Source organism: Myotis daubentonii, chromosome 8 (genome assembly GCF_963259705.1).
Source record: "Myotis daubentonii chromosome 8, mMyoDau2.1, whole genome shotgun sequence".
NCBI classification, from domain to species: Eukaryota; Metazoa; Chordata; class Mammalia; order Chiroptera; family Vespertilionidae; genus Myotis; species Myotis daubentonii.
Window position 1 is genome coordinate 65,309,242 of NC_081847.1, and position 26,739 is coordinate 65,335,980.

General features: G+C 37.9%; 1 protein-coding gene across 4 annotated transcripts in view; it reads left to right on the forward strand.

The window, feature by feature from the left end:
* The window catches only part of CEP192 (centrosomal protein 192), a 112,853-nt gene that overhangs the window by 59,522 nt on the left and 26,592 nt on the right, over positions 1-26,739 (forward strand). For all 4 annotated transcript variants that reach the window (XM_059706704.1, XM_059706705.1, XM_059706706.1 and 1 more), the window contains exons 19-34: positions 1,461-2,382; positions 3,537-3,685; positions 5,244-5,474; positions 7,678-7,803; positions 8,086-8,229; positions 8,345-8,408; positions 9,056-9,195; positions 9,290-9,382; positions 9,896-10,014; positions 10,861-11,037; positions 15,222-15,312; positions 15,471-15,647; positions 19,359-19,619; positions 20,779-20,894; positions 23,239-23,348; positions 26,523-26,673. In XM_059706704.1, coding sequence (XP_059562687.1) covers positions 1,461-2,382; positions 3,537-3,685; positions 5,244-5,474; positions 7,678-7,803; positions 8,086-8,229; positions 8,345-8,408; positions 9,056-9,195; positions 9,290-9,382; positions 9,896-10,014; positions 10,861-11,037; positions 15,222-15,312; positions 15,471-15,647; positions 19,359-19,619; positions 20,779-20,894; positions 23,239-23,348; positions 26,523-26,673 — 3,071 coding nt within the window. The remainder of the gene's footprint in view (positions 1-1,460; positions 2,383-3,536; positions 3,686-5,243; positions 5,475-7,677; positions 7,804-8,085; positions 8,230-8,344; positions 8,409-9,055; positions 9,196-9,289; positions 9,383-9,895; positions 10,015-10,860; positions 11,038-15,221; positions 15,313-15,470; positions 15,648-19,358; positions 19,620-20,778; positions 20,895-23,238; positions 23,349-26,522; positions 26,674-26,739) is intronic.

The window sequence follows — 26,739 nt, forward strand, 5'->3', positions numbered from 1 at the left end:
CTTCCCTCTGAGGTTTGACAGTCTGTTCGATGCTTCTATGTCTCTGGATCTATTTTTGTTCATCAGTTTATGTTGTTCATGAAAGCTGTCTTTTAGATGATGCTTTTAGATGTTGAGTCTCTATGTTCTTAGCATAGTGGTTAAGGGCTGAGTTGTGCAGTCTGATGGCTTCTCTGCTACTTTCAGATGGATACAATCTCCCCAAGCTGTTTCTTCATCTGTAAGGAGGGACAGTGATGTGAGAACAGGGCTTGGGAACGTATCACTGAATACATATAGGCTCTTGTTATTTTTATTGATTGATTGATTAAGTGATGGATGGATGGATGGATGGATGGATGGATGACTGGCAAATAATTTGTTTATCAGAGTCTTTGTTTCTAAAGTTTTGATCCAGGAGAAATTTTCAGACCAAGTACCAAAAATAATCAACGAGGTTAAGTGCATCTTAAGTTGTGTGTAACAGTTGTGGATGTCACCTCTAAGGTGATGCATTATAAAGAAATGAATATATTAACATTGACTAGGGCTATTACTTCATACTTAAGAAAACAGAACCACATAACTTAGATATTTGAAAAGACTTTGGTGCTCATAAAAACTATCATTTTTAAATATGACAGCAGTATCTATATATATAAAAGTATAATATGCAAATCTACCGGTCGGCGGAACAACTGGTGAGCTATGACATGCACTGACCACCAGGGGGCAGACGCTCAATGCAGGAGCTGCCCACAGGCCCCGATGTTCTGATTGGGGCCTGCCTGCTGACCTCTTGGTTCTTCCTCCTAGCAGGCAGGCTCCGATTGCCTGATGGGGAACGAGGAACCGGGGAGTGGGTGGTGATGGACGCAGGCAGTACTGGGGTCCTGATCGCCCCACCAATTGCCCCCCACACACAGGGTACTGGCAGGGAGTGGGACCGGTTGCCAAGGAAGATTGGCCCTGATCGCAGGCCAGTCCTAGGGACCCTACCCATGCACGAATTTTGTGCGCCGGGCCTCTAGTAGACAAATAATGTGGGTGGGGGAGAGAGCCTTTGAACTGGTTTTCTGTTGATTCTTAACCTCATGCTGATGTAATTTGAAAGCTTGCTCACTGGCCCCCCCCCCCCCGCCCTATTCCTTTGTTACTAATTTACTTAAATTTTTATTGTACAGTTTAGAAGGAAAAAATTCCTTAAATTTTACAAAATTAGTTGACTCTTGTCCTTTATGTAAATTTTTTCAGAAATAGAATTGGTATATACCTCCTCTTTAATCTCCTCATAATTATTTCTATAAAATAATGAATGCAAACTTTTTAAAAACTTAATCCTGCGTTTCATAGCTGCCAAACTACATTTTTTTGTGTGTAAGCAGACTTTTTTCAGAGTTAATATTGTTTAGGTCTGTTTATTATGTTATTTGGATTTGTAATAATCTATGGATTATTTCTAAAAAATTTTTGTCACTCAGAGTGATATCACCAGTGAGTTGAGCACCACAATTATTCGAGGAAGTCCAATTCCACCAGAGGAACAGGCTGTGGAAAAGTTGAGAGAAAAAGATTCATTTCAAGGTAGAGGAAGAGAAACATTGTCACATATTATCCAGGAAAAGTCAGATACAGAAAAAATGACTGAAACGACTTCTCTGAGTAGCAAACCTGAAGATGTAAAACCTACATTTAGATTTAGTAAAGATCTTTCCTCAAAAAGTGAAGATCTATCGGAAACCACTGCCACCGGTTTGACTACAAACTCCAGTGAATTGGACCAAATCAGCCTGGCTCATCTGAGCAAGTCAGGTCTCAGGCACCCGATTGTGTCAGCATTGCCACGCCTCCCTTTGACACTCCAGGCATCTGGGAACGAAAGTGAGAGAGTAACTTCAGAAGATACGGCAACTACCAACAGTGCAGTGAGTGGCCAGGTTCCTCATCAGATGGCCTCTGGAAGCCAGTGTGCCTCTATTCCCAGCTCTGTGGTTTATGGCTCTGCTCTCGACACGCAGAACACGCCCACCTCAGTTCCTGCACTGTTGACTCGACATTCTTTAGCCACAGCTCCCTTTGCCCAGCAGTATTTGAGAACACTACCTGCAGCTGGAAATGCTGCTTTGCCTCCGTGCTATACTGGCAGCACCACCGTCTGTGGGTTCTCAGGAAGCTGTTCTTATCCTGCTGTCACAGGCGAGCACGTTCCGAACTCTGTGGCTGTGGACATTTGTTTAGGACAAAATATCACCTCTGGATTGATGGGTTCTTCTTCCCTTTGTAACCCATATTCTAATACCACACATCAGAATCTTCTAACTACAGCAAAATCTTTTTCTGTGCAGTCTGTTGGTGCAAATTATGGCATTGAACCATGGGATTCAGGAATGATGTCAGGATTTGGTGAGATGCTTTTTCTGTTATTGCCTGTTGTTGCTTGCTATTACTTAAAATTGAGTTTTCTCAAATGACACCATAAAAACTAGTTTTGTTTCAAGGAGATAATTATGGGCCTGAGTTTCTCATAAGTTTTTTCCTGTGTCCTGGAATTTGGAATATTTCTGGGCAAGGGTCCCCGAAGTGGCCTTAGAAAAATATGAAAACTTATGTAGATGAAACTCCCAGTACCTTTGTCTTCCTGTCTGTTGTATTCTGCACTTGTGTTCTGTTAGTCTTTCAACTAGGAAATGTCCAGTTTAGAGTCACCTCCCTGCAGGAGTGAGTCTCCTTCCAGCTTTTAAGTCTTGGAGGCTTACTGTGTTGAGAGAGGGCACCCTTCCGCTTCTGTCTGTAGTAGCGGAACTGCCCCTGATTCTCTTGTTGACGGTCACTCTGCTAAGCAGAGCTGGGTGCTGTGCTTTTTCTGACCCAGTACACACAGCCACTGGAGTGCTGTCTTTAAGGAAATTCCAGAGTAACTGCATAAGGGTGGTGAAAAGACTGGTTGTATTAAAAATCCAAGTTAGAACCTCTATCATTTCTTACTAGGTTAGGCAGTGGCTTATATTGGGGGGGAGAGGGCGGAGGGCGGGGGAGGAAGAGATTAGTAATAGGTAGTAACATCTGAGAGTTGATGAGCTTTAAATTGTGAGCTTGATCAGTTTTAATTGTTCTTATTCTTTGGCTGGATTCAGCAAGAAATAATTATTGGCCAACCTATTCTGAGGCTTAGAGAATATCAAGGAGCCTGAAGACCTGGAGCACTTTATACCATACCTCTGGGCATAAACAAGTAGTCTTCTATAAAACTTCCATATCACACGCTGTGCATTTAATCAGGTATTCACTGTAACTTGCATTTTTTAAAATACATATTTTTATTGATTTCAGAGAGGAAGGGAGAGGGAGAGAGAGATAGAAACATCAATGATGAGAGAGAATCACTGGCTGCCTCCTGCACACCTCCTACTGGGGTACACCCGCAACCCAGGCATGTGCCCTTACTTATGTGGGAATCAAACCTGGGACCCTTTAGTCTGCAGGCCGATGCTCTATCCACTGAGCCAAACCAGGCAGGGCATAACTTGCATTTTTGACTATGCTTTATCTTTACCCAGGGAATGTAAGAGTACCTGAGGAAGTGAAGTTTCCTCACGCTTGCTGTGTTGGTATTGCTTCACAAACCCACCTTAGTGTACTTAATCCAACCACCCGCTGGCTGCAGGTCAGCATAGGAGTTCTCAGTGTTAGTGTTAATGGTGAAAAGGTAAGTTTTTATTAACTTTCTCTTTTGACTTAACAATTGCATTATGATTAATGCTGGATTTCTTTTTTGTCTAGTACGTCCTTTTATACTGGGAGTATGTCCCTCCCCTTATACCTTGTACAAAATCATTGGAATGGTATCTTTCTTGGTCCCTCTTTTGTTGTAATACTTCTGGTGTAAGAGGTGAAATCTGAATGTGTTTCTCATTTTCTGCCAGTTATTATTTAATTAATCATTATATTTCATTGTTATTTATTTATGAAATTATGTATATGTCCTTTTAGTGCTATTATTTAAACCACTGAAAGCTCTTGAGTTTCTAGTTTTGTTAAATGTGATTGACTATAAGTTACTGTCATTTATCAAAAAAAAACACAAGTTACTCTTAGGGCCCACACCTTTAGTAGTCTTTTTGACTAATTTATTATGTTTTTACATGATGTTTTGAAATACCTGGAAATACAATTTTAACATTAACCCATAGTGAGGATCTCTCACATGATCAGTAACAGCTGCCATAGTTCTAGAATATAAACCTCCTCTTATGATTGCATATCAATGAGTAGGGAGGGTGGGAAATATGGACAGCAGCACCTGTTCTGTAATATCCTGATTTTTTTAAAAAATATATTTTATTGATTTTTTACAGAGAGGAAGGGAGAGAGATAGAGATTTAGAAACATCGATGAGAGAGAAACATCGATCAGCCGCCTCCTGCACACCCCCTACTGGGGATGTGCCCGCAACCCAGGTACATGCCCTTGACCGGAATCGAACCTGGGACCCTTCAGTCCGCAGGCCGACGCTCTATCCACTGAGCCAAACCGGTTTCGGCGAATATCCTGATTTTGCAACTGCTACTTGCAGACCAGCATTGGTGGTCTACTCTCCCCTATTACATCCTAGTAATAGCCTTTTTGTGGTAAAATAAGACAGTCTCTACCCTACTCTCCTTTTTTCCTAGCTTATACCCTCTGCTTTTATATCCTGAGGTTAGAGGAAAAGCAGGTAGTTAAAGGAAAGGGTTGAGGATAGAAGGTGGTGAGATTGAAGGCCTTCTCAGGAAGCAGTGTTGTCTCTGGAAGTGGGGGCAGAAAAGATGATCCCCATTTACAGTGAGTGAGAAGGGAGGGTTTGGAGCGAATCACAATCATAGACTTGGAGGTGTGACAAGGAGTATTAGAGATCAGTCTAACCATCCTGCATTGTACCAAAAACTAGGTCCGGGGGCCATGCGCAGGGCTGTGAAGTACTGCAGTTTTCAGTTTCCTTTTCAAGGAAAGTGTGGGTATCAAAAACTGTGTTTGCTTTAAAATAGACTATGGGCCATGAATTCAACCTATCTTCATAAGGTTTCACGAGTTTGACTAATTGTACTCTACAGATAATGAGTTATAAGACTTGGATATTTTTGAAGAGGTAATATATGTCTAGGTTTGGTAGTTCAAGTGACTGGGGAAAAGGATCTTAAAACTAGTTGATTCTACTTCTTGATTTTCATTGTGAAGCCATTTTTTAATAAACCATGTGGCTCTTTGTTGTTGTTTTTTTTATTAAGGTGGATCTTTTAGCATATCCTTGTTTAGTTTTCAAGAATAAAGTCATCGTAAGACCTCATGCCACAGAAGAGATAAAAGTACTTTTCATACCCTCCGATCCTGGGATTTTCAGATGTATATTCAGTGTTGCTTCTTGGCCATTTACAGCAGATGCTGAGACAGTAGTCCAAGCAGAAGCCTTGGCAAGCAGAGTCATTCTCACCGCTATTGCTGAGACCCCTGTGATCGAGGTAACTATTTGTAAGCAGATCTTTTAATGAAGTCAGTATAACCTTAAAAGTAATATTTAGTAAAAAAATGAATTTGTGAGTAAATGTGCCACAAAGTTCACTTCCAGCTAAGCATTAGTTCTTAATATCTCCTTATTCCAAAATTTAAAATTATTTCTGTTGTTTTACAGAAACATGGATATATTTGCTCAGATGTTTATAAAGCAAAGTGTAGCATTAAATCTTATTTTCAAACCTTATATTCATTTTATAATTTGATATTCACTTAGGAAAGTGCTATGTTCATATTATTCTTTCTTTTCTATACCTGAAGACTATTTGCCAGCTGAAGAAATTTCTCTTCTGTAGTCCTCTGTTTTCTAGAAGTGAAAGAGATAAGGTCTAGCCTAGTTGGGATAATGGGGCAGTTACCGTGTTATATGCCGCTTTAGGACAGTGGCACTCAGCTTTGGCTGCACATTAGAATACCACTGGTGTTTTGTTTGTTTGTTTTTATTGATTTCAGAGAGGAGGGAGAGGGAGAGAGAATCATTGATCAGCTGCCTCTTGCACATTGGGGATTAAGCCTGCAACCCATGTATGTGCGCTGACCGGGAATCGAACCATGACCTCCTGGTTCATAGGCTGACACTCAACCCCTGAGGCCCTTTGGGCCGGGCTCCACTGGTGCTTTTTTTAAAACTGAATTTATTGGGGTACAGGCTTCAAGGGTACAACAAAACATCATTTGTACACTGCTCATGCACCCATCTCCCCAAGCATAGTCTCTTTCTATCCCCATTTTCGCCCCCTTTGCCCACCTCTACCTACTCCCACTCCCTTTCCCTCTGGCTATCACCACACTGTTTTCTGTATCTTTTAGTGATACATATTTTTTTCTTTTTCTTTTTTCCCCCCTCTTAATCCCTCCATCTTTTTTCATCTGGTCCCCCCAAACTCCCTCCCATCTGATAGCTATCAGTATGTTCCATTCCTCTGTTTCTATTTTGTCAGTTCATTTTATTAGATCCCACATATAAGTGAGATCATGTGGTATTTGTCTTTCTCTGACTGGGTTATTTCGCGTAGCATAATAATATCCAGGTCCATTCATGCTGTGACAAAAGGTAAGATTGCCTTTCTTTTTCTGGCCAAGTAGTATTCCACTGTGTAAATGTACCATAGGTTTTTTATCTCCTCATCTACTGATGGGCACTTGGGCTATTTCCAGTTCTTGGCTATTGTAAATAATGCTGCAGTGAACATAGGACTACATATAATCTTTCGAATTAATGTTTTAGGTTTCTTTGGATATATTCCCAAAAGTGGGATTGCTGGGTCAAAAGTCAGTTCCATTTTTAATTGAGAAAACATACTGTACTAGTCCGCATTCCCACCAACAGTGTATGAGGGTTCCCTGTTCTCCACATTCTCACCAGCACTTGTGTGTTGCTTTATTGATGATAGTCATTCGGACAGGAGTGAGGTGATATCTAATTGTGGCTTTATTTACATCTGTCTGATGATTAGTGATGTCGAGCAGTTTTATCATGTGTCTATTGGCCATCTCTATATCCTCTTTGTAAAAGTATCTATTCAGGTCCTTTACCGATTTTTTAATTGGGTTGTTTGTCTTCTTGGTATTGAGTTGTATAAGTTCTGTATATATTTTGGAAATTAACCCCTTATCAGATGTATTATTGGCAAATATGTTCTCCTATTCAGTGGGTTCCCTTTTCATTTTGTTGATGGTTTCTTTTGCTGTGCAGAAGCTTTTTAGTTTGATGTATTTTGTTTATTTTTTCTTTGTTTCCCTTGCTCTAGGTAGGAGATATATCGGCAAAAATATTGCTACCAGAGATATCTGAGACTTAACTGCCTATGTTTTCTTCTAGGATTTTTCTGGTTTCATGGCTTACATTTAAGTCTTTTATCCATTTTGAGTTTATTCTTGTGTTAGATTGTTTTAAGATCTAAGACTTTTCAAAGTAACAGCAGCTAAGTGTTGCTTTGTTCTGTACAATATTTGAGTAATAGACTAACAAAAAGAATTTAACATTAATTTTTTTAGAAATAGCAATGGTAAAATAGCCTGGGGAAACTTAGGTAAGTTTACCTTTAACGTTGACTCTTGTGGCTGAAAGGGCAGTGATATGAACATATGCTGTGATATTTATTAATACATTGCTTTTTATAAATTAGTCCTTTTTTTTTTCTTAATTAGGTAGAAACAGAAAAGAAAGATGTTCTTGATTTTGGTGACTTGACTTATGGTGGCTGGAAAGCTCTCCCATTAAAATTGATAAATAAGACACATGCCATCGTGCCAATCAGACTTATTATTAATGCTGTAAGTACTAACGTACAGTAAGAAACCGGTTTACAGAGCACATTGATTTTGAATTCTAGACACTGCTAATATTATTCTTTGTTAATTTTTCTTTTATGAAAGTAAATTTTTAAAAATCTCTGTTGTTGAAAGTATTACAAATGTCCCCTTTTTTCTCCCAGTGACCCCTTATAGTCCACGCCCGCCCTCAAAAGTAAATTTTTTTGTTAAAGATTCTTTCAACAAGTTTAACGTTTTACCAGCTTTGGCTTTATTGAAAATGATTCTTCTACTTCTGCACAGAATGCCATAGCCTGGCGTTGCTTCACGTTTTCCAAGGAACCTGCCCGTGCTTCGATGAGAGCTGCTCCTTATGCTGATGCGATTGCTCAGCTGGCAGCTCCTTCTGTGATCAATCACATGATGCCCGCCAGTTACGATGGACAGGTAAGCTAGGTGTTTTAGAATTAAAAGGGAAGTTAAGTTTCTAAACTACTTTTCTTTCATTAAGATTTTAATCTTAATGCCAGTATTCACTTAATTTTTAAATTTTATTTTACAGGATCCTGAATTTTTTATAATTTGGGTTCTTTTCCATAGTCCAAAAAGACACATCACTTCTTCAGGTATCATTTTTACGTTTTGTCAGAATTCCTTTACTCTGTACCTGAATAAATTTAAAAAGTTGAGGCTTATTTCCTTTATCAGTAAATATGAATACTTTGAGTAACTTGTCAAATATTTTATGTTGTTTTAAAAATGAGGCAGAGATCATGGTCTTTGGGGTTAAATCCTTATAACTGTGGCTAACTCAAGTAAACTGAAAACTTTTTGGGATCTTTTCTGTTAATTGATTTGATCATATCTACCAATTGGATGTTTTCCCTTCTTTTTTTCCTCCAATTATTTTTATTTCTCTTTGTTCTTTCTTTATTTTTTTTTAAATATATTTTATTGATTTTTTACAGAGAAGAAGGGAGAGGGATAGAGAGTTAGAAACATCAATGAGAGAAATCGATCAGCTGCCTCCTGCACGCCCCTTACGGGGGATGTGCCCGCAACCAAGGTACATGCCCTTGACCGGAATCGAACCTGGGACCCTTCAGTCCGCAGGCTGACGCTCTATCCACTGAGCCAAACCGGTTCGGCATCTCTTTGTTCTTTAAAATAGTATCTTACTTAAGATTTCTTATGACCCCTGAGGGCATAATGTTTGACCACTCATGGCATTTAGAATTAAATAACTCTGAACTAAAAGAATGAACTTTTATAGAGATTCTGGACTCAGCGGAAGAATTCTTGGCAAGAGTTGATATAGAAGTTGATAGCCCAAACCCTACGCCAGTCATTAAAAGTGTTGCTCTTCGAGCCAGAACAGGAATTGCTAGGATACATGCTCCAAAGGACTTACAGGTACCCAAAACTCTTTGCCATTATTTTATGTTCAGGTTGGTCTAATTGTAATTGTGACAATTTTTTAAAATGCCTGTTTTATCCCATCCTCTAGACTATGCATTTGTTTGCCAGTGTGGCTTCCTCAACAAAACAGCACTTACCCTTGAAAAATGCTGGGAATATTGACGTTTACTTAGATATAAAGGTAAGAATTTGTGTCAGTGCTATGACATAGTATTTTCTCAGACTGTGAGACTGAAGGTACTATGCTACCTTCCTTGTCAGAGTGCCGTGGGATCAAATGGAAGAGTCTGCAAATGCTCTAAATGCTGGGTGTTACACTAATATAAAGTAGATGATAAGGACTTTATATAATGTTTCATATATAAGAACCAAGTTTTTGATTAGTTCCTGAAAAATGTGTGTTCTCCTTTCCCTAGGTAGAATTGGAGAAATAGACATTATTTCTGAATCATGTGGTTGAGTAAGTGAGTAGGGTTTTAGTGACCAGGAATTAAGAATAGGGTAGAAGATAAAGTTTGCTATGGGAGATGAAGGAGAAGGAAATATCCTGACAAGCTGGGACAGTGATGGATGAGGAGGAGGGAGAAATAACCTGTCTTAGTAAATGAAAAAGACACATAAGACAAAGAGAGTAACTGAGTAAAAGCCATATTTGTATAAATCGGCATTTAGTTATAATTATATAAATATTTAGATCCCAGATCAAGGAAGTCACTTTTCAGTGGTTCCAGAGACTCTATTCCTTAAACCTGGAGAAGAACACGAAGTTATTGTTTCATTTACTCCAAAGGATCCCCAAACCGCTGAGGAAAGGTAATACATAATTGTTTATAATGAAAAGTTTTTACTCTTTTCAAGTTCCTACTCACTTAACTTGGATATGCTTCAGTTCACAGCCTGAATGATAGAATACACATTTTACCTCACCTATCAGATAATAGCTCTGTCTTACCTCTTTCATTTAACCTTAGAGTTTCTTCCTCTATTTACTAAAAAAACACCTTCTTTTAAGCCTATTGACTAGAAATCTAAAAGTCCTATATCCAAGTATATTTTGACAAAAGTAAATAATAGAATTTTAGTCTTGATGTTTCTCATTAACTTTTTTTTCTCTTTCCAAGGAAACCATTGGTTGATCTTGTCTGTTGTTAGTTTAAAATACTTTTCTTCACCCCTTCTCAGTGCCTGCGACTTTTTGGCACCCAAGCCATAAATGAGTGAATAACACCATTGTTTTTAGTATTTGAACTTGCTTGATAAACCTAGTGCAGTACTTAGCATGTAGTCCTGAGACACATGACCTATCTCCTGCCTGGGTTACTGAAGCCTTAGAGGGCTAGTCTGCCACTCCGGCCTGCAGCACTTGCCCCCAGCTTCACTGGGTTAACTCTTTCATCTCAGAAGCTTCCTCAACTCTCCCTAAAGTCCTCGTAAATAGTATTTAGTAGTGTCCCTATTTAGTTAGCCCCTTGACCACCTAGTAGATGGCATTGTGACAGTCTCTGTCCTTATCTGTAGTCTCCTCTATCAAATAACCTCTAATGATGGGAAGGGCATTGTATCCTGGCACCCTGCTCAGTCTCATGGACAAAGGAAACATGTAGGAAATAGTTGCCAAGAGAATTCTGGACATTTAACTTAATTGGTTTTCTTTGTCAGGATCTTGAAAATATTTGTGCAGCCATTTGGACCTCAGTATGAAGTAGTGTTAAAAGGTGAAGTAGTTTCCTCAGAAAATAAACCTCTAGCACCTGGATCTGGCTGCTCAGACATTCCGTCCATTTTATCCAACAAGCAGTTTCTGGCTTGGGGAGGTGTCCCTCTGGGCAGAACACAGTAAGTATGCACATAGCAGCCTCTGCTGCGATCTTGCTGTTACCTCCCAGTGTGATTCCCCACTGTGTTATGACCATGTTAATATTTTTAGAATTGAGTAAAGCTGTCTTATCGTCCTTAATCTTCCTGTCATGAATTCAAAATTTTTAATTTAAATTTCCACCTGTTTTTAAATGCAATCTAAAAACATAGGTTTCAATTTTCTTATGCTTTTTGGCGAATTCCTTGCTGATTTCCAAATGTAGGCAATTAAGAGTATCTTTGTTTCTTCTCTGGAAAGCACTATGAAAAGGTAGGAAGACATTCTTTTTAAGGAATTTACAAATTAGTTGGTGAATGCTTTGTACTGTACAGTGGAGGGTATAAGGGGTCTCTAATAGAATAGATATATTCTCTTATAGGTTAATGTGAATTACATCTCTAATTTTATTTTTATATTTATTTTGATTATACATTATGGATAACTGAATAATAAAATTAATTGGCATATAACGTGTAGTATGTATAGTAATATTTTCCCTTCCTGAGTTTAGCAACATAGATAAATTTTTTTACCAACCTCATATCAGTAAAAATTTCTAATTAATAACCTACGTAATTATTAAACCTAAATGTTTACTCTTTTGTAATTTTACACTTTTGTGTTTATCCTAAGTGTTTTACCTGTACATTTCTATGGTACCTGAGAGATAAAGTTCTGGCTGAATCTACTACAGGTGTGAACAAATTACTTCTTTAAAATTATAGTTTTGTCAGTGCAAAAAGGATCTAATTGAACTTCCTTACTTTAAATATATTTTTATTGATTTTAGAGAGGAAGGGAGGGAGGGAGGGAGGGAGAGAGAGAGAGAGAGAGAGAGAGAGAGAGAGAGAGAGAGAGAGAGAGAACAGAAACATCAGTGATGAGAAAGAATTATTGATTGGCTGCCTCCTGCATGCCCCCCACTGGGGATGAGCCCACAACCCAGGCATATGCCCTGACCAGAAATCAAACTGTGACCTCCTGGTTCATAGGTTGATGCTCAGCCACTGAGCCACGCTGGCTGGGCTGAACCTCCTTACTTTATAGAGTTCATACCTCTGCTTAATCACTCATGTAGACACCTGTACTTGTTTTGTTCCAAAAGCAGTTTTCCAAAGGACACAGTAACATAAAAACTGTTAAGTGAGAAATTACTTCTGTGGGAAATTGAAGCAGTCATCATAAAGGTAGCCCTTGAGGTCTTGATGGGAGACCTTGTGCACTTGCCTTAATGTGAGTCTTGGGCTTGTTTCTGACACAAGTCACAGTATTCAGAGGTTAAGAGCAAAGCAGTTACTATGTGAGAGAGCATAGCCATTCCTGCTACAGACTTTAGAGAGATGTTTCTTCCAGGGGTCCTTTTAAAGAGAAAGTTGTATAATGCAGTGAATCTCAAGGAAAAACAATTTCACAGCGAATACTGCATCAGGATGCTCCCCCTGTGACTAGACGTGCACACCTGAACTCCCAAGTGAAGGCATTCTCCGGGTGCTGAGCATGTGGTGGTTTGATTTAGAAACCCCTTAGGCACCTGGAAGAATGTGCAGACTGCATGTTCTTTAAGCAGCTCTCTGTAAAGGTTTCTCTCAGCTATAGACTTTTCAAAATCCTGAATGACAGTGGGTATGAGGTACTATGCCCTCTTCAGTAGTTCCTGTGTTGTTGGTTATATGTGCTATATGTTTTTTGAAGCCAGTTAAGAGGGATTCAGGATTGACACTGATGTTGAAAGGAAGGTCTGAACAAGGACATGTGCCTATAGAGAAGGTTTTTCCTATTCTGTACAGTTGAACCTGAACAGTGTTTAAATGCCAAAATTTTTCTCAAAACATTAATCTGCGGTTGCTCTAGTACTTGTACAAATAGTTGATTGAGACCTTTAAATCTGTGCTGTGCAAGGTGGCCAAAAGAATGAAGCTGGTCAGCTCAGCCATTAATGTCCAAGTAAAAAAGAAGAGGAAAATTAGCTCCAGTCTGCCCTAGCAATCACAGCTTCTCTTACAGCTGCTCTTGTCCATTAAGTCAAAGGCTGAAGAAAGTCATTAAGAGCCATCATCATCCTTGTGTTTCTGACAGAATTTCCTACTTTATGATAGAATTTGTAATGAATGATTAATGTGGTAGAGATGGCTGTGCGTAAAGTTCAGCTGCTCCTCAGATGCCATACCACCCTGAAATCTCCCCTCCTCGGCTAAAACAAAGTTAACATGTGCTGTACTTTTTAAAATCAGAAATTACATTAGTTAAGTTGAAAGCAGAGGCGCTGTTTTGATGCGCTTTTGGACTTGTCAGCAGCATTTTCCCTCAGCCTTTTCCTATGTGAAGGGCCTTCAGGCTGTCCGTCACTTGACTTCATTTCCTCATGGAGATTCACAGAGTTCTTCTAATCTAACAGATGTATGAGTAAGTCACATGCCAGTTCAGGGAACTAACCCAAAAAGCCTCTTGTATCCCCAATTTACAGGAGTTGGTTAGGGTCTTCACTCAGCCTGGAGGAGCTTTCCAATCCTGTGAGAATAGCTCTACCTTAGTTGATGATACACCACATGGATGGCTAAAAGTGGGCTTTTGTGAATATAACAATTCCAAAGCATTAAATGGATGTATTTAGTACAGCGCCTAGCTAAATTATAGATTTGCGTTTCTTTATTTCTCCTCAGCCCCTGTCTTGATGTCCTGCAAAGAACAATAATTTTTCCCATCACAGATAGCTCCTGCTACTCCTCTGTAAATGTTGCAGCTGAGTTCTGCTTAGAAAATAATCTTATTTTCTTTTCCACCATGAAGTGTTCCAGGAGGCAGACAGAGGCTGTGTCTCAATAGTTACTCAGAGAGGACTTCTAAAAATGGATGGGAGATGCTGCTGCCCTAGTGGGTGCTCTTCCTGCGAGATACTTGCCTCGTAGAAGAATGTGCTTTTTGGAAAAGGGAGATCCGAAGTGAGCTCTTCATCCAAGAATGGAGAAAAATTAAATAATTTTGGGGGCAATATTCTCATTGAGTTAATGGGTTTTTGCCTCAGTTGCAAATAGGAATGATAATTAATAAAATTATATTTTCTGTGGGTAAAGTGGTCCAACTTGATATTTCATTCCAACTTGATATTTTTAGATTTCTAAAGTTCTGTAGTTTTCCATATTTTATTTGCTCATTCTAGTTTCTTATAAGTCTGCTTACATACTTTAGTTATTTGTTGGTTAGGATGTTAATATTTTTTTTCTTATTTGTCTACAATCTTTATATAATAAAGGTGTTAACCCTTTGATTTTTATACAGCCCCTTTTAAAAATTAGACACTGAACCCCCCCCCCCTTAATAGCTCTGCTATTTGAAAATGATAACTTTTTTTAAAACAAAAAAAGTAAATAAAATTAAAACTTTTTAATGATTTTTTTTTCAGGTAAGTCTTTCCTAGTCAGTGTACATGTGGAAGGCTTTTCTCGGGTTTGCTGATAGTCAAAGGTCTTAGATTTTATTCTGAGATAAAGTTCAGCTGCCTTCCCTTTGAACGCAGAGGGGACAAGGCATAGATCATAGCTTAAATAATTTAACTGCCAATCTTTAAAATTTGAGAAAAATAGAGATTTACTCATGTATTTATTCTCCAGCGACAAGAGGATTCATGTACTTTCAAAGATTGAAGGATTTTCTTCCAGTCAGCCAGCTGTTATTCATATGTCCATTCTACTTGCATTGTAACTTTTTAAAAGTAAGGTGAATTCAATGTACTGTTTAAAAGACTTTTGTGCAAATGAGCCTCTTAGAGTGAAAAACTTGGGCAGTTTGCCAGGGACCCCTTGTTTACTTGAAAGTGTGGTATTTGAGCCGAACATGGTATTGACTTAATGAATTTGTTAATCTGGATATTCATTTATTAATGTATTATAAGACAGATAATACCTATACATATAGTATAAATAATAAGGGCAGCTAAGGAGCTATAGTGGGAAAGAGATTAAACCAAAAAGCTTCTCTGATAAGGTGAGTCTTCAGTGTAAGCTTTCAGAAATGTAGAGTTCTAGGACCGGAGAGAGGATTCCAGGCTGCTAAAATGGCATGTGCAATCAGTCATCTCTAAACAAACTGGTTTTGGCTTTGTTTTTTATAATTGTAGCAATACCCATGAAGGAAAACCACATTTAAAATGTGTAATTGTTTTTAGGCTTCAGAAACTAGCTTTAAGAAATAATTCTACGTCCACAACCCAACACTTGCGACTGCTAATTAGAGGACAAGACCAGGACTGCTTTCAGGTATGTAGAGTGCTTGGTTCTGTTCTGTTCTATGTTCTGTCTGATCCAGAACACTTAGCTATGCAGACTATTGTGTGTAGTCTGAAGAGTGTGTGTCAATGGTATGTTTTATTTTTGCTACTGCTTTGCTTTATGCAGTGATTATTTTTAAATTGTAGCTTCAGCACACTTTTGGTTCAGAAGAGCGATTAACTAGTAACTGTGAGATCAAAATTCGTCCCAAAGAAGACATTACCATCTTTGTATTGTTTACACCTACTCGATTATCTTGTATGTTGGCTAAACTAGAAATTAAACAACTTGGAATTCGATCACAGCCAGGTATTAAGTTCACGGTAAGATCATTTTATGCCTCTTTTCCTCCTGTGGAATTTATAACATGTTATAACTATTGATTTAATAGTAAATTTACATATTCTGATTTTTTACAAATCAAAATATTATTGTCTAAATTTATGAATTAGGGATTAATTATGTATATTTAGAATTGTCAGGTTATAAAAACAGCTACCATAGCATTCTTTTTAGTAACAATCTCTTCTAATGCTTTTAAGTTTAATTTCAGTTTGAGAATTTTGAGCTATACCTAACTTTCCAAGGACACATTTTTTTGGCAATGCAGATCAAACTGTTTGATACTGTCTTCCCAAGTAAATTTTATTCATTCGATTAAAATTATCTATTGACACCATTTGCTAGATGCTGGGGTCCAACCCCAGCAGGTCCAGGGGTCCCCAAAGGTGTGGACGGAGTCGGCGAAGAAGGAATGACACGGAGACAGCGTTCAGTTGATCAGCAGCCTAGCCAGGATCTCTAGCCAAGTTCTGGTCAGGATCTCCAGCAAAGTTCTGGTCAGGATCTCCAGCGAAGTTCTGGTTAGGATCTCCAGCCAAGTTCTGTGTCCATGTTCTCTTGCTAGGTTCTCCAGGTTCTCCATCCAGGTTCTGTAGCCATGTTCCCTCGCTACGTTCTCCAGCCAGGTTCAGTCACCAGGTTCTAGTCAGGTTCTCTTGCCAATTTCTGTAGTCAGGTTCAGTCCAGGATCTTTTGCCATGTTCTCTCGCTAGGTTCTGTCTCTAGGTTCTGAGGCCAGTTTCTGTCCAGGATCTTTTGCCATGTTCTCTCCAGCAAAGTTCTTCTGTCTCTAGAGAAAGTTCTGTGTATGTTCTGTGCCTAGGTTCTGACTCTCTTGGTTCTGTCTTCTAAGTTCTGTGTCTTTCTGTCTTGTTACATCTGTATTTATACCAGTTGATTCAATCCTATCAATCTCTATTCCAAAGGTTAGGGCGTTTCTTATCTCCATTCCAGGGAGTAAAGATTATGTAGCTTAAGCATGATTGTTCGTAGTTAAAGTGATTAATTACCCGCCTGGCACTTAGTTGAGGGGTTTTATTCCCTCCCTAACTTCAGGGGGAAAATCCCTACTTGGGGAAACAACCTTTCTCAGAGAGGAGACCTTGGTTAAAACAAATAGTGCCAAGAAGGTGAGCAAACATTTTAAGAACAGTATGCCATATATGCCAGGTCCTTTGAAACAGCAAGGATGGACCGGCTCCCGGCAGCTAGATTCTGTTTCAGATACTAGGAATAAAAAGACAGGAGTTTTGTTTTTTTTTTAAGGTACATATTTTTAAAAAATATATTTTATTGATTTTTTACAGAGAGGAAGGGAGAGGGATAGAGAGTTAGAAACATTGATGAGAGAGAAACATTGGATCAATATTTCTGCACACTGCCTCCTGCACACTCCCTACTGGGTATGTGCCCGCAACCAAGGTACGTACCCTTGACCGGAATCGAACCTGGGACCCTTGAGTCCATAGGCCGGCACTCTGTCCACTGAGCCAAACCGGTTAGGGCAAGACAGGAGTTTCTATATTTTATTTCCTCCCATTGTAATTTTTAAAAATGATTTCAAGTCATTTCTTCAGGTACATTGAAAACACTAAGAGATAAAAGTGAGAAATCATTGAGGGAAGGAAAATAACCTCAAGCTTCACTAAAGTGCACACCTTAAAACTGCACAGTTGTTTGGCAGCGGGGCTGGGGCTAAAATTTGGTTCGTTTCCTAGTGTCAAAGAGGGAATGTGATAAATTACAAGAATGATAATAATACCTAAAAGGTTGTGGGTTTGTTTGTTTTTTAAGTTTTTAAAATAAAATAGATACTTAGGACATATCTAGCTTTGTTTGTTGCTGGAGCTAGACATGTTCTCTCCGGAGCTCTTCACTTGGCCCTGTGAGCTATGTTGGGCAAAATTGTTTAAAGATGTAAATGATCATTTTTAGAACTAACCTATTTACACAGGAGCCCAGGCAGTGTATCTTTTAGACTACCCTGAATATATTTTAATTAGTTTCAGTTCTACTGGCCAGGATTTTGAGGTCATTCCTGAGCAGGAATTTCTGGTGCTTTAGGGCAGAACCATTTTATTTGACAGCCAATCAAACAGAAGTTCAGCTTGGTGTCCTCTTAAGACAAACTACGATCCTAGTGGGAGTCCTAGCAGAGGTAGATGCCTTCTGTCTTCACTGAGAGTTGGGCTGAATGGGACCTGAATGCACAAAATATGGCTCTTATCTCACAAGAAGACTTAGACCATTAACTTTGTATCTTTGTGGAGATAAGTAGCCTGATACAGTGATGGAAGAACACTTAACTCAGGGATAAAAGAATCAGGAACACCCCTGCTTCTGTGCTTCTCACTCACCCTGAAGCAGTCATTGAACTTGCACATGCTTCATTCCCTTATCCGAAATGCAATTAATTGTCACCCCAACTTCCTGGTTTGGTTCTGAGGAACAAATGAAATTATATATGCTTTGTATACAGCATGATGGGACTACAGTAAAAATGTGTTGATTTCCGTCTGAGTACATGCCAGGCACTACTCTCGATCATTATACGGATCACCACATTTTCCTTCAGAACAGCTGTCTGAGATGATACCACTGTCTCCATCCTACACATATGGAGCTGAGGCCTAGCGATGCCTTCCTGTGCATCTTGCCCACCGCTTTGTGGTCCAGGACAGATTCACATTTAGGCTGCCTGACTTTAGGCACATGTTTATCTGTTGGACAGGCTCTCCGTGTTCATACTAGCTTTCCGTTCTCTAGTGCTGCAGAGCAGCAAAGCTCAACCAGAGGAATATTTGGCAATTTCTGGAGAGATTTTTGGTTGTCATAACTTGGATGGGAAGGGGTGCTTCTGGCATCTGGTGGCCAGAGGCCAGGGATGCAGCTCAACACCCTATAATGCACAAGACAGTCCTCACCATAATGAGTGATCCAAATCAAAATGTCCACAGTGCTGAGGTTAGAAACCCTGCTCTAGAGCAGTAATAGTTTTTCCTGTTGAATCTTTGGATTTATTAGTATTAGTTAGATTTCATTTTATTTAATCATTCTTCTTAACCTTTTATTCCGTAATTATTTGTAATTCCTTAGGCTTTGAAAATACAGGAAGAATGCTTACGTTGAGTGTTTGAAAACTAATAGGGTTCCCCCAAAAACATTTCATTTAAAAAATTCAGAATACTGGAATCTTAAAAGAATTATACAGTAGACCCACATACTTTACCACTTAGGTGCTATAATTAATGTTTTGCTGTATTTTTTATTACATATTTAACCATAAATTCATCTAATTTTTAAATGCATTTCAAAGTAAATTACAAACATCAATATGTTTTACTCTAAACATTCTAAGTAAGCATATCTATACTATGCTAATCTTTATTATCTAAGTTTGGCTTTTATAACAATGAAATAATTATTCTTAGTATATTAAAAGGAAAATAATTTTGTAGCTCTGTGATATGTTTTTCTTTTAAGATAGAGTCTTTAATATAATGCTGGACTGGAAGTGGGACAACTACTAGCCAAAGTACACAAAGAATAATAATTGTAATTGTAGTAATTCTAGTATATGTATTTTCTTCTCTGATGATAATTTAATCTTCTGCTTTCTGCTTATATAACAATCATTTTGAACCCACACACACACATACACATTTATAAATATATATTTTTTGCACTTACAGATACCTTTGTCTGGATATGGAGGAACAAGTAATCTTATTTTGGAAGACGTTAAAAAATTATCTGACAGTTACATGGTAACAGTGAATGACTTAATACCTGGCAAAGAAAGTAGAATTGTTTTTTCTATTCGTAACACTGGCTCTCGGGCAGCTTTTGTAAAAGCTGTAGGTTTTAAGGATTCTCAGAAAAGAGTTTTCCTGGATCCTAAAGTATTAAAGATTTTCCCAGATAAATTTGTTCTCAAGGAAAAAACACAAGAAGTAAGTTTTGCACTAAAAATATAAACTCACTTTTAGGTTAAATTAATAGTTGTGTATTTTATGGCTAAAAACTAAAAAAATTGAAATATATATAGGAATAGAAATACAGTAAAACCTCAATATAATAGACTAATTTGGGCATGGGGGTATCTGTTAAAGCCAAAAGTCTATTATGTAATAAAGTAGATTTTCTGAATGCATATTTTAAAAATAGTTTCTCTGCTTTTACTTATGTAGACACTTCTGTGTAATTAAAATTAAGTATGTATGAATAGTTTAATTTTACAGAAAAGTTTTTTTTAAATATATTTTATTGATTTTTTACAGAGAGAAAGGGAGAGGGATAGAGTTAGAAACATCGATGAGAGAGAAACATCGATCAGCTGCCTCCTGCACACCCCCTACTGGGGATGTGCCCGCAACCAAGGTACATGCCCTTGACCGGAATCAAACCTGGGACCGTTCAGTCCACAGGCTGATGCTCTATCCACTGAGGCAAACTGGTTAGGGCAAGAAAAGTTTTTTATGTAATACATACTGTAATTTTAAATTTATACTGAATATATCTAGTAAATGCGTGCATTCACCAGTCACTGAAAGTAAACAAATGGACATGCCTGGGGCGTGGCTTATCACACCTGGGCGTATGGGAGGCCTGAGTTAAAACTGCTGTAGAAAGTCATGCCACTGTAGAAACCAATTACCTTGCCTTGTGGTGTGATCACATGCTAATCTTTCAACCATTGTTTACGAGCAGTGACTCTTAGATTTAAATATGTAGACTATAATTGCAGATATGTAATGTTTATTTATGTCTGCGAAATAAGTATTTTTTTCAACATATGGCCTGTTTGTTAAAAATAATTAATGACAAAGAAATAACCTATTAATTATAAGCAAATCTTGGTTAAAAGCTTTCTCAAATTAAGAGGGTGTTAAGTTTCACTTATAACATATGGACTGGAAATTTTGTCTATTAAATCTGAAGTATGTTAAATTGAGGTCTGCAGAATCGAGTGTTACTGTACTTATCTTCTTGGAAATGCTGTACATATATATTCATGTCTATATTGATACTAGGCTCATAGAGAGTTTATTAAGAATGAAATAACTTACTAAAATATTTAATATTCAGTTTAATTTTTTTTCTTGGCATCAGACTGTTACTATAATATATCATCCATCAGAGAGAGAGAGCACTTACAGAACCACAACAGAATTGTCAACTGTGTACTTCTTTGGTGGAGATGAAATTTCACGACAGCAGTATCGAAGGTAGGCCACTTACCTTAGACTAGAGGGCTGCTGCATGAAAATTCGTGCACTTGGGGGTGTTCTCTCAGCCTAGCCTGCACGCTCTCACAATCTGGGACCCCTCGGGTAGGGTCCAGATCCATCGCAGCCTGGCTCTGGTTCCCTGGGCCTGCGGGTGGGAGGAGGGACCAAGATTCCCAGATTGCAGCATGGCTTTGGTTCCCAGAGCCTGTGGGCTAGGGGAGGGACCAAGAGGCCAGTCCGATGGCAGTATGGCTCTGGTTCCCCGGAGCCTGTGGGCAGGGGGAGGGACTCAGAGGCCAGGTCAATGGCAGCACGGCTCCGTTCCCACAGCTCCCTCCCGCTGCTGCACCACAGGCGGCCGGGACCCAGGACCGACTCCTGCCGTGGGCAGCTGGAACCCTAGCCTGGTGTTTGGTCATCCGTCCGGACGTTTAGGTCATGACAGACCCAGGCTCTTTATATATTAGGATGTTAATGGGGATTACTCAGTAGAAATAGTGAGGACTTAAATAATGGTTTGGGATTTGGAATTTATAGAACATGTTTCACTTGGTAAAATTTGTGTAGCTGATAAGAAGAAATGCCTGTAGGAAACTCATATGTATTCGCAATATTGTTTAAATACATCTGACTTATTTGGAATATTTCTGACAATGTTGTGAATTATTTGAAAGGTATTTTAGAAATGTGTGCGATGTTTAATATGGCTAACTACTTAAAGTGTGCACTTCTAGAAAATTTGGCACACCTAGTTTACATATAGTTTACATATGCTGAAATGTCAGATTGAGGTATTTAAGTTTAGGTATTATTTAACATAGGTAACATTCTTGTATGCTGAATTCAGAGTTCTTATAAAATTTTGTTTCCTAAACTAGAAGACTAAATATTAAAAAAGTGTGAAGTTCATGATGTTTCATCTGTTAGTAGGAAATCATTAACACCCAGTAGGGAAGGGGTATATGCCTATATACTGTCTTTTCTTCTTCCAACCCTTGTGCTCTGCTGTGTTTTATTCTGGGGCATACTTTAGAGAATTTTGTTTTATTTTTAATCTGTTGAAGATTATTGGAAGGTTAAAAAGAGAGAGCATAGTGATAAATTGCTACATGATGTTAGACCCAATTTGAAGAATTCAACTTTGAACCTGGTATTTTTAATTAAGTATTTTAGAGATAGAAACTGACATTGGAGAAATTAGATTACCAGCTTTTTTTTCTTTCCACTGGAATATAGAAGTCAAGGTATTGTTTTATTTTATTTATTTATTTATTTATTTATTTATTTTTATTGATTTCAGAGTGGAAGGGAGAGGGATAGAGAAATAGAAACATCTATGTTGAGAGAGAATCACCAACTGGCTGCCTCCTGTACGCCCCGCACTGGGAATCAAGCCTGCAACCCAAGGATATGCCCTTGGCTGTAATCGAACCTGGGACCCTTCAGTCCACAGGCTCTACCCACTGAGCCAAACCAGCTAGGGCTATTTATTTATTTATTTATTTATTTATTTTTAATTTATTGCGAGAGAGAGAGAGAGAGAGATTGTTCTACCCGTTTATGCATACATTGATTGATTCTTTTTTTATACACATATATTTTATTGATTTTTTACAGAGAGGAAGGGAGAAGGATAGAGAGTTAGAAACATCGATGAGAGAGAAACATCGATCAACTGCCTCCTGCACAGCTCCTACTGGGAATGTGCCTGCAACCAAGGTATATGCCCTTGACTGGAATCAAACCTGGGACCCTTCAGTCCGCAGGCCAACGCTCTATCCACTGAGCCAAACCGGTTAGGGCTATTTTTTTTTTTAAGGTATTGTTTTAGAACTTCAATTTGCCACAGATTTAGAATAATGAGATTTGTTTGTGAACATCTGGGTATTACAGAGAAATTTACATATCAGTTCTCACACATTAAAGATTCTCTAGAAGAGGCCAGGAAAACATAGTTACATGCTAATTTAAATGTCTTATTTGTGTCATTTCTTGGCATATTCTTTTTTTTTTTTTTTTTTTCTGAGACAAATTTCTGTCACCAAGTCACCACAAATAATGAAAATGTAAGACCTGAAAATAATCTTATGCTTCTTTGTACTTTTACGTTAGGAGTTCTTGTTCTGATGTTAATATTTAACGGAAACTCATGGTTGTACTACTATAACTTTTAAGAGAACTTGCAAAACAGATTTCTTTTTAAAAAATTACTCATTAGGATTTAAGACATGAGGTCTGTGTACTGATGTATCATGCAGTTAGTTGGATTTGCCAAACACACTGATAAAATAAGGTCACTTCATATGTAAAACCACTTTTGAATAAAAATCTCTCCTGGCAGAGCTCTGTTGCATAAACCAGGGATTCTAGAAGAGATACTTCCAGAGTATAGTGTGCTTCAGAACATTGATTTTGCTGAAACGTTTCAAGATGAGCTACTAGTAACTGAAGGTAAGAATTCCAACGTCTTAAATCTTTTGTGTTATTTGTAGTATTATCTAGATCCAGTGATGAAATAAGGAGGAAGAGTATTAGTTTGATTATGGTGTTAGGCTGAGTTTGAGCCACAGTTCTTCTATATTACTTTGGACATATTACATCACTGAGATTCAGTGTTCTCTGTAAAATGAGACTAATAATAGTATCTAACATTTCATCCATGTAGTGTATGTATTAGATGTCATTAATGTACTATTGCACCTATTCTGTGGGTAGACTTTGAAGCAGGAGGAGGAAAGTGGTTATTATTAAACTCAAATTAATTACTATTTAAGATTTAATGATTACAAACTTAGACTCATTTTGAGATTTCTTTTTTTTTTTTAATATATTTTATTGATTTTTTACAGAGAGGAAGGGAGAGAGATAGAGAGTAAGAAACATCGATGAGAGAGAAACATCGATCAGCTGCCTCCCACACATCCCCCACTGGGGATGTGCCCGCAACCCAGGTACATGCCCTTGACCGGAATCGAACCCGGGACCCTTCAGTCCGCAGGCCAACGCTCTATCCACTGAGCCAAACCGGTTTTGGCCCATTTTGAGATTTCTGTGCTTTTGTGCCTACTGTACAATTTTGGATGATGTCATGGCAGCATCCAAAACAAGTGGTGAAGTGACTGTAACTTAGATGTTTAGATCTGTTTGAAATAAACACCTGAAGGATTTCATGGTGTTTATTACTGATACAAAAGATTTGTATTGATATATACAAATTGTGTAAAAATGTACAGATTTTCAGCACAATCCTATCTAATAAAAGAGTAATATGCAAATTAACCATCATTTCGCGATAAAGATGGCAGTGCCCAGAGCCAATAAGGAGGGAATATGCAAATTGACGTGGCAAGGCGAGAGGTGGAAGGTGGCTCCGGGCCGGAGCGAAGACAGTGCCGGCTGCCAGGGGAAGGAAGGCCTATTCTTGCACGAATCTTGGTGCATTGGGCCTCTAGCATTGTTTATAATAGCAAGAAGTTAGATAGCTTAGATGTCCAAGAGTGGTGAATTGTTTAATTATGCAATATAATATTTTGAAACTATTAAAACAATGATGTGATTCTGTTTTAATGACATGGAAAGCTCTTATTGAGAAAATTTATTTTTAAAGTTTGCATAATAAGATCTCATTTTGGCATAAAAATAATTTAGTGTTTATATATAGCTGTGTAGGTAAAATTGCAGAACTATACACACCAAAATATTAACAGTGGTTATGTTCTGGTGGTAGAATTTCAGTTGGTACTATCCTCCTCCATCCCCATTTTTGTTTTTTAAATGATGAACTATATATTGCTTCTGAAATATGAAATGATAAAAGGATACTTATACTTGTGTAGAGGTGATGTACAGTAGTCTGTAATCTTTTCAGTAATTAGGAGTCTAGAACATCTATTCATAGGAAAGCTAGAAGTGGGGGTTAGAAATAATGAAAAGATTTGAAGTGGACCTTGTCAATATTGTGTTAAGGGTGCAGCGTATAGAAAGAACCTTGGATTTGGAGTTAAAACTCAATTCAAGACCCGTCTCTGCCACTTCAGCTGCCCTAAGCTTCACCTTCCTTATTTCTTCCTCCTAAGAAAGATTCCCAATAAAAGAGTTAAACTGAACTGTGCAGTATAGTTGGAACAGGAACATTTATTGCAACAACAGTGAAGACTGAAAGTAGGTAGTATTAAGTGAATCAGAGCTTGGCACAGTTTCATGATTCAGCAACATTTATTTCTTTGATTGAATGGACATGTATTTGAGAGTACAGGGTGCCAGTCTGTAGAGGTAAAAGATGCAGTGCTTGGCCTTTATGGGTTTACAGGCTCGAGGAAAGACAGATGATTAAGATGCAGGGTGAAAGTGCTATGCTAGAGCTGTGTTTAGGAATCTGGGAGAGCACACAGGAAGGGGTACCCTATGTAGAATGAGATGACTCTTGAGGAATCTTGAAGAATCAGGGAGAGGGAACCTCATTTACAAAAATTCAACAAATATATAATATTAAGAGTTGTGTTTATAAACCCAACCAAGAGATAAGTAACATGCCAAGATCACCCTTCTAAGATGGGGTTGAGTTGGGACTTAGGGGGCGTCTTTGAAATGCCAGATTCTACCTCAAAGAATACTGGATTTCTTGAGATGGTATATTTATCATCAGGATGAAGAGAGGAAACAATCCACTTTGTTTTATGTTAGCATAGTAAATCACCTATGAGAGTGCTGTAAGTGAACTTTGTACATGATTATTTTGAATAACATTTGTTTAAGCATATTATTACAAATATTTATAATCACATTTTTGTAAAATGCGTAATTAGTGACATTTTTACAGTTGATTTAAACTTTTATAGTCAGATATATTGGTTACTATAAATTTCCGTTTACACTTACTGTGTTCTTTTAAAATTTCCATTTAAAAATATAATTCTTAAAATCTAATTTATATGTAGATTATAAACACGTTATATAAAATTTCGTGTCTGTATAAATTCAGGTGGATTAGTCTAGAGATATTCAACTCCAGCACCATTTTATTAATCTATAATATTTAATGATATTAATACTGCCTGGTTTCTAGATTTGCTTAAGTTAAATATTTGCAAGACTGCCACTTATAAATTGTGTGCTCTTAACCTCTTTGTGCTTCAGATTCCTCCTCATCTTTGATGTGGAGATAATGCCTTTCTCAATGAGTTGTGAAAACCAAGTAGGTTAATATACACAAAAGAAATAGAACAGTGTCTGGTCCACAGTTAGCTTTATATAAATGTTTATGCCACATATATCTTTTAAAATTCTTATTTTAATGGTCACAACAATCCCTGAGATAGTTTGTTATTCTATATTGTACATGAGGAGACTAAAGCTTAGTCTTAGAGAGGTTAAGTTGCCAAAGGTTACAGAGCTAATGATTGGCAAGGCTATAGTTCAAATCTAAGGCCAGAGCCTGTGCTGCTAATCATTGATGCTGAGCTGCCTATATTTCATGCTCATCAATAGTATTAAAAATCAGGTTGTCACCTACTCCCAACCTAACAGAGTAATATTTTGTGGCTAGTAAATATATATATAAATTTACCTGGTGTTTGTAGTGTGGTTATGTGGATTCATATATTTCAAACATTATTTCTATTTCAGTTTATGATCTTCCCCAGCGGCCTAATGATGTTCAACTCTTTTATGGAAACATGCGTAAAATTATGCTTTCAGTAATTGGAGAATTCAGAGATTCCACTGCTAACAGAGAATTTCTTCAGTCTTCTTCCAAAGCTAACCGAGAATTTAAAAGGTAAAACAAACAAAACATCTGTCACAACAGACTTCAAGATTACTTGATTCATAGCATAGCTGGTCT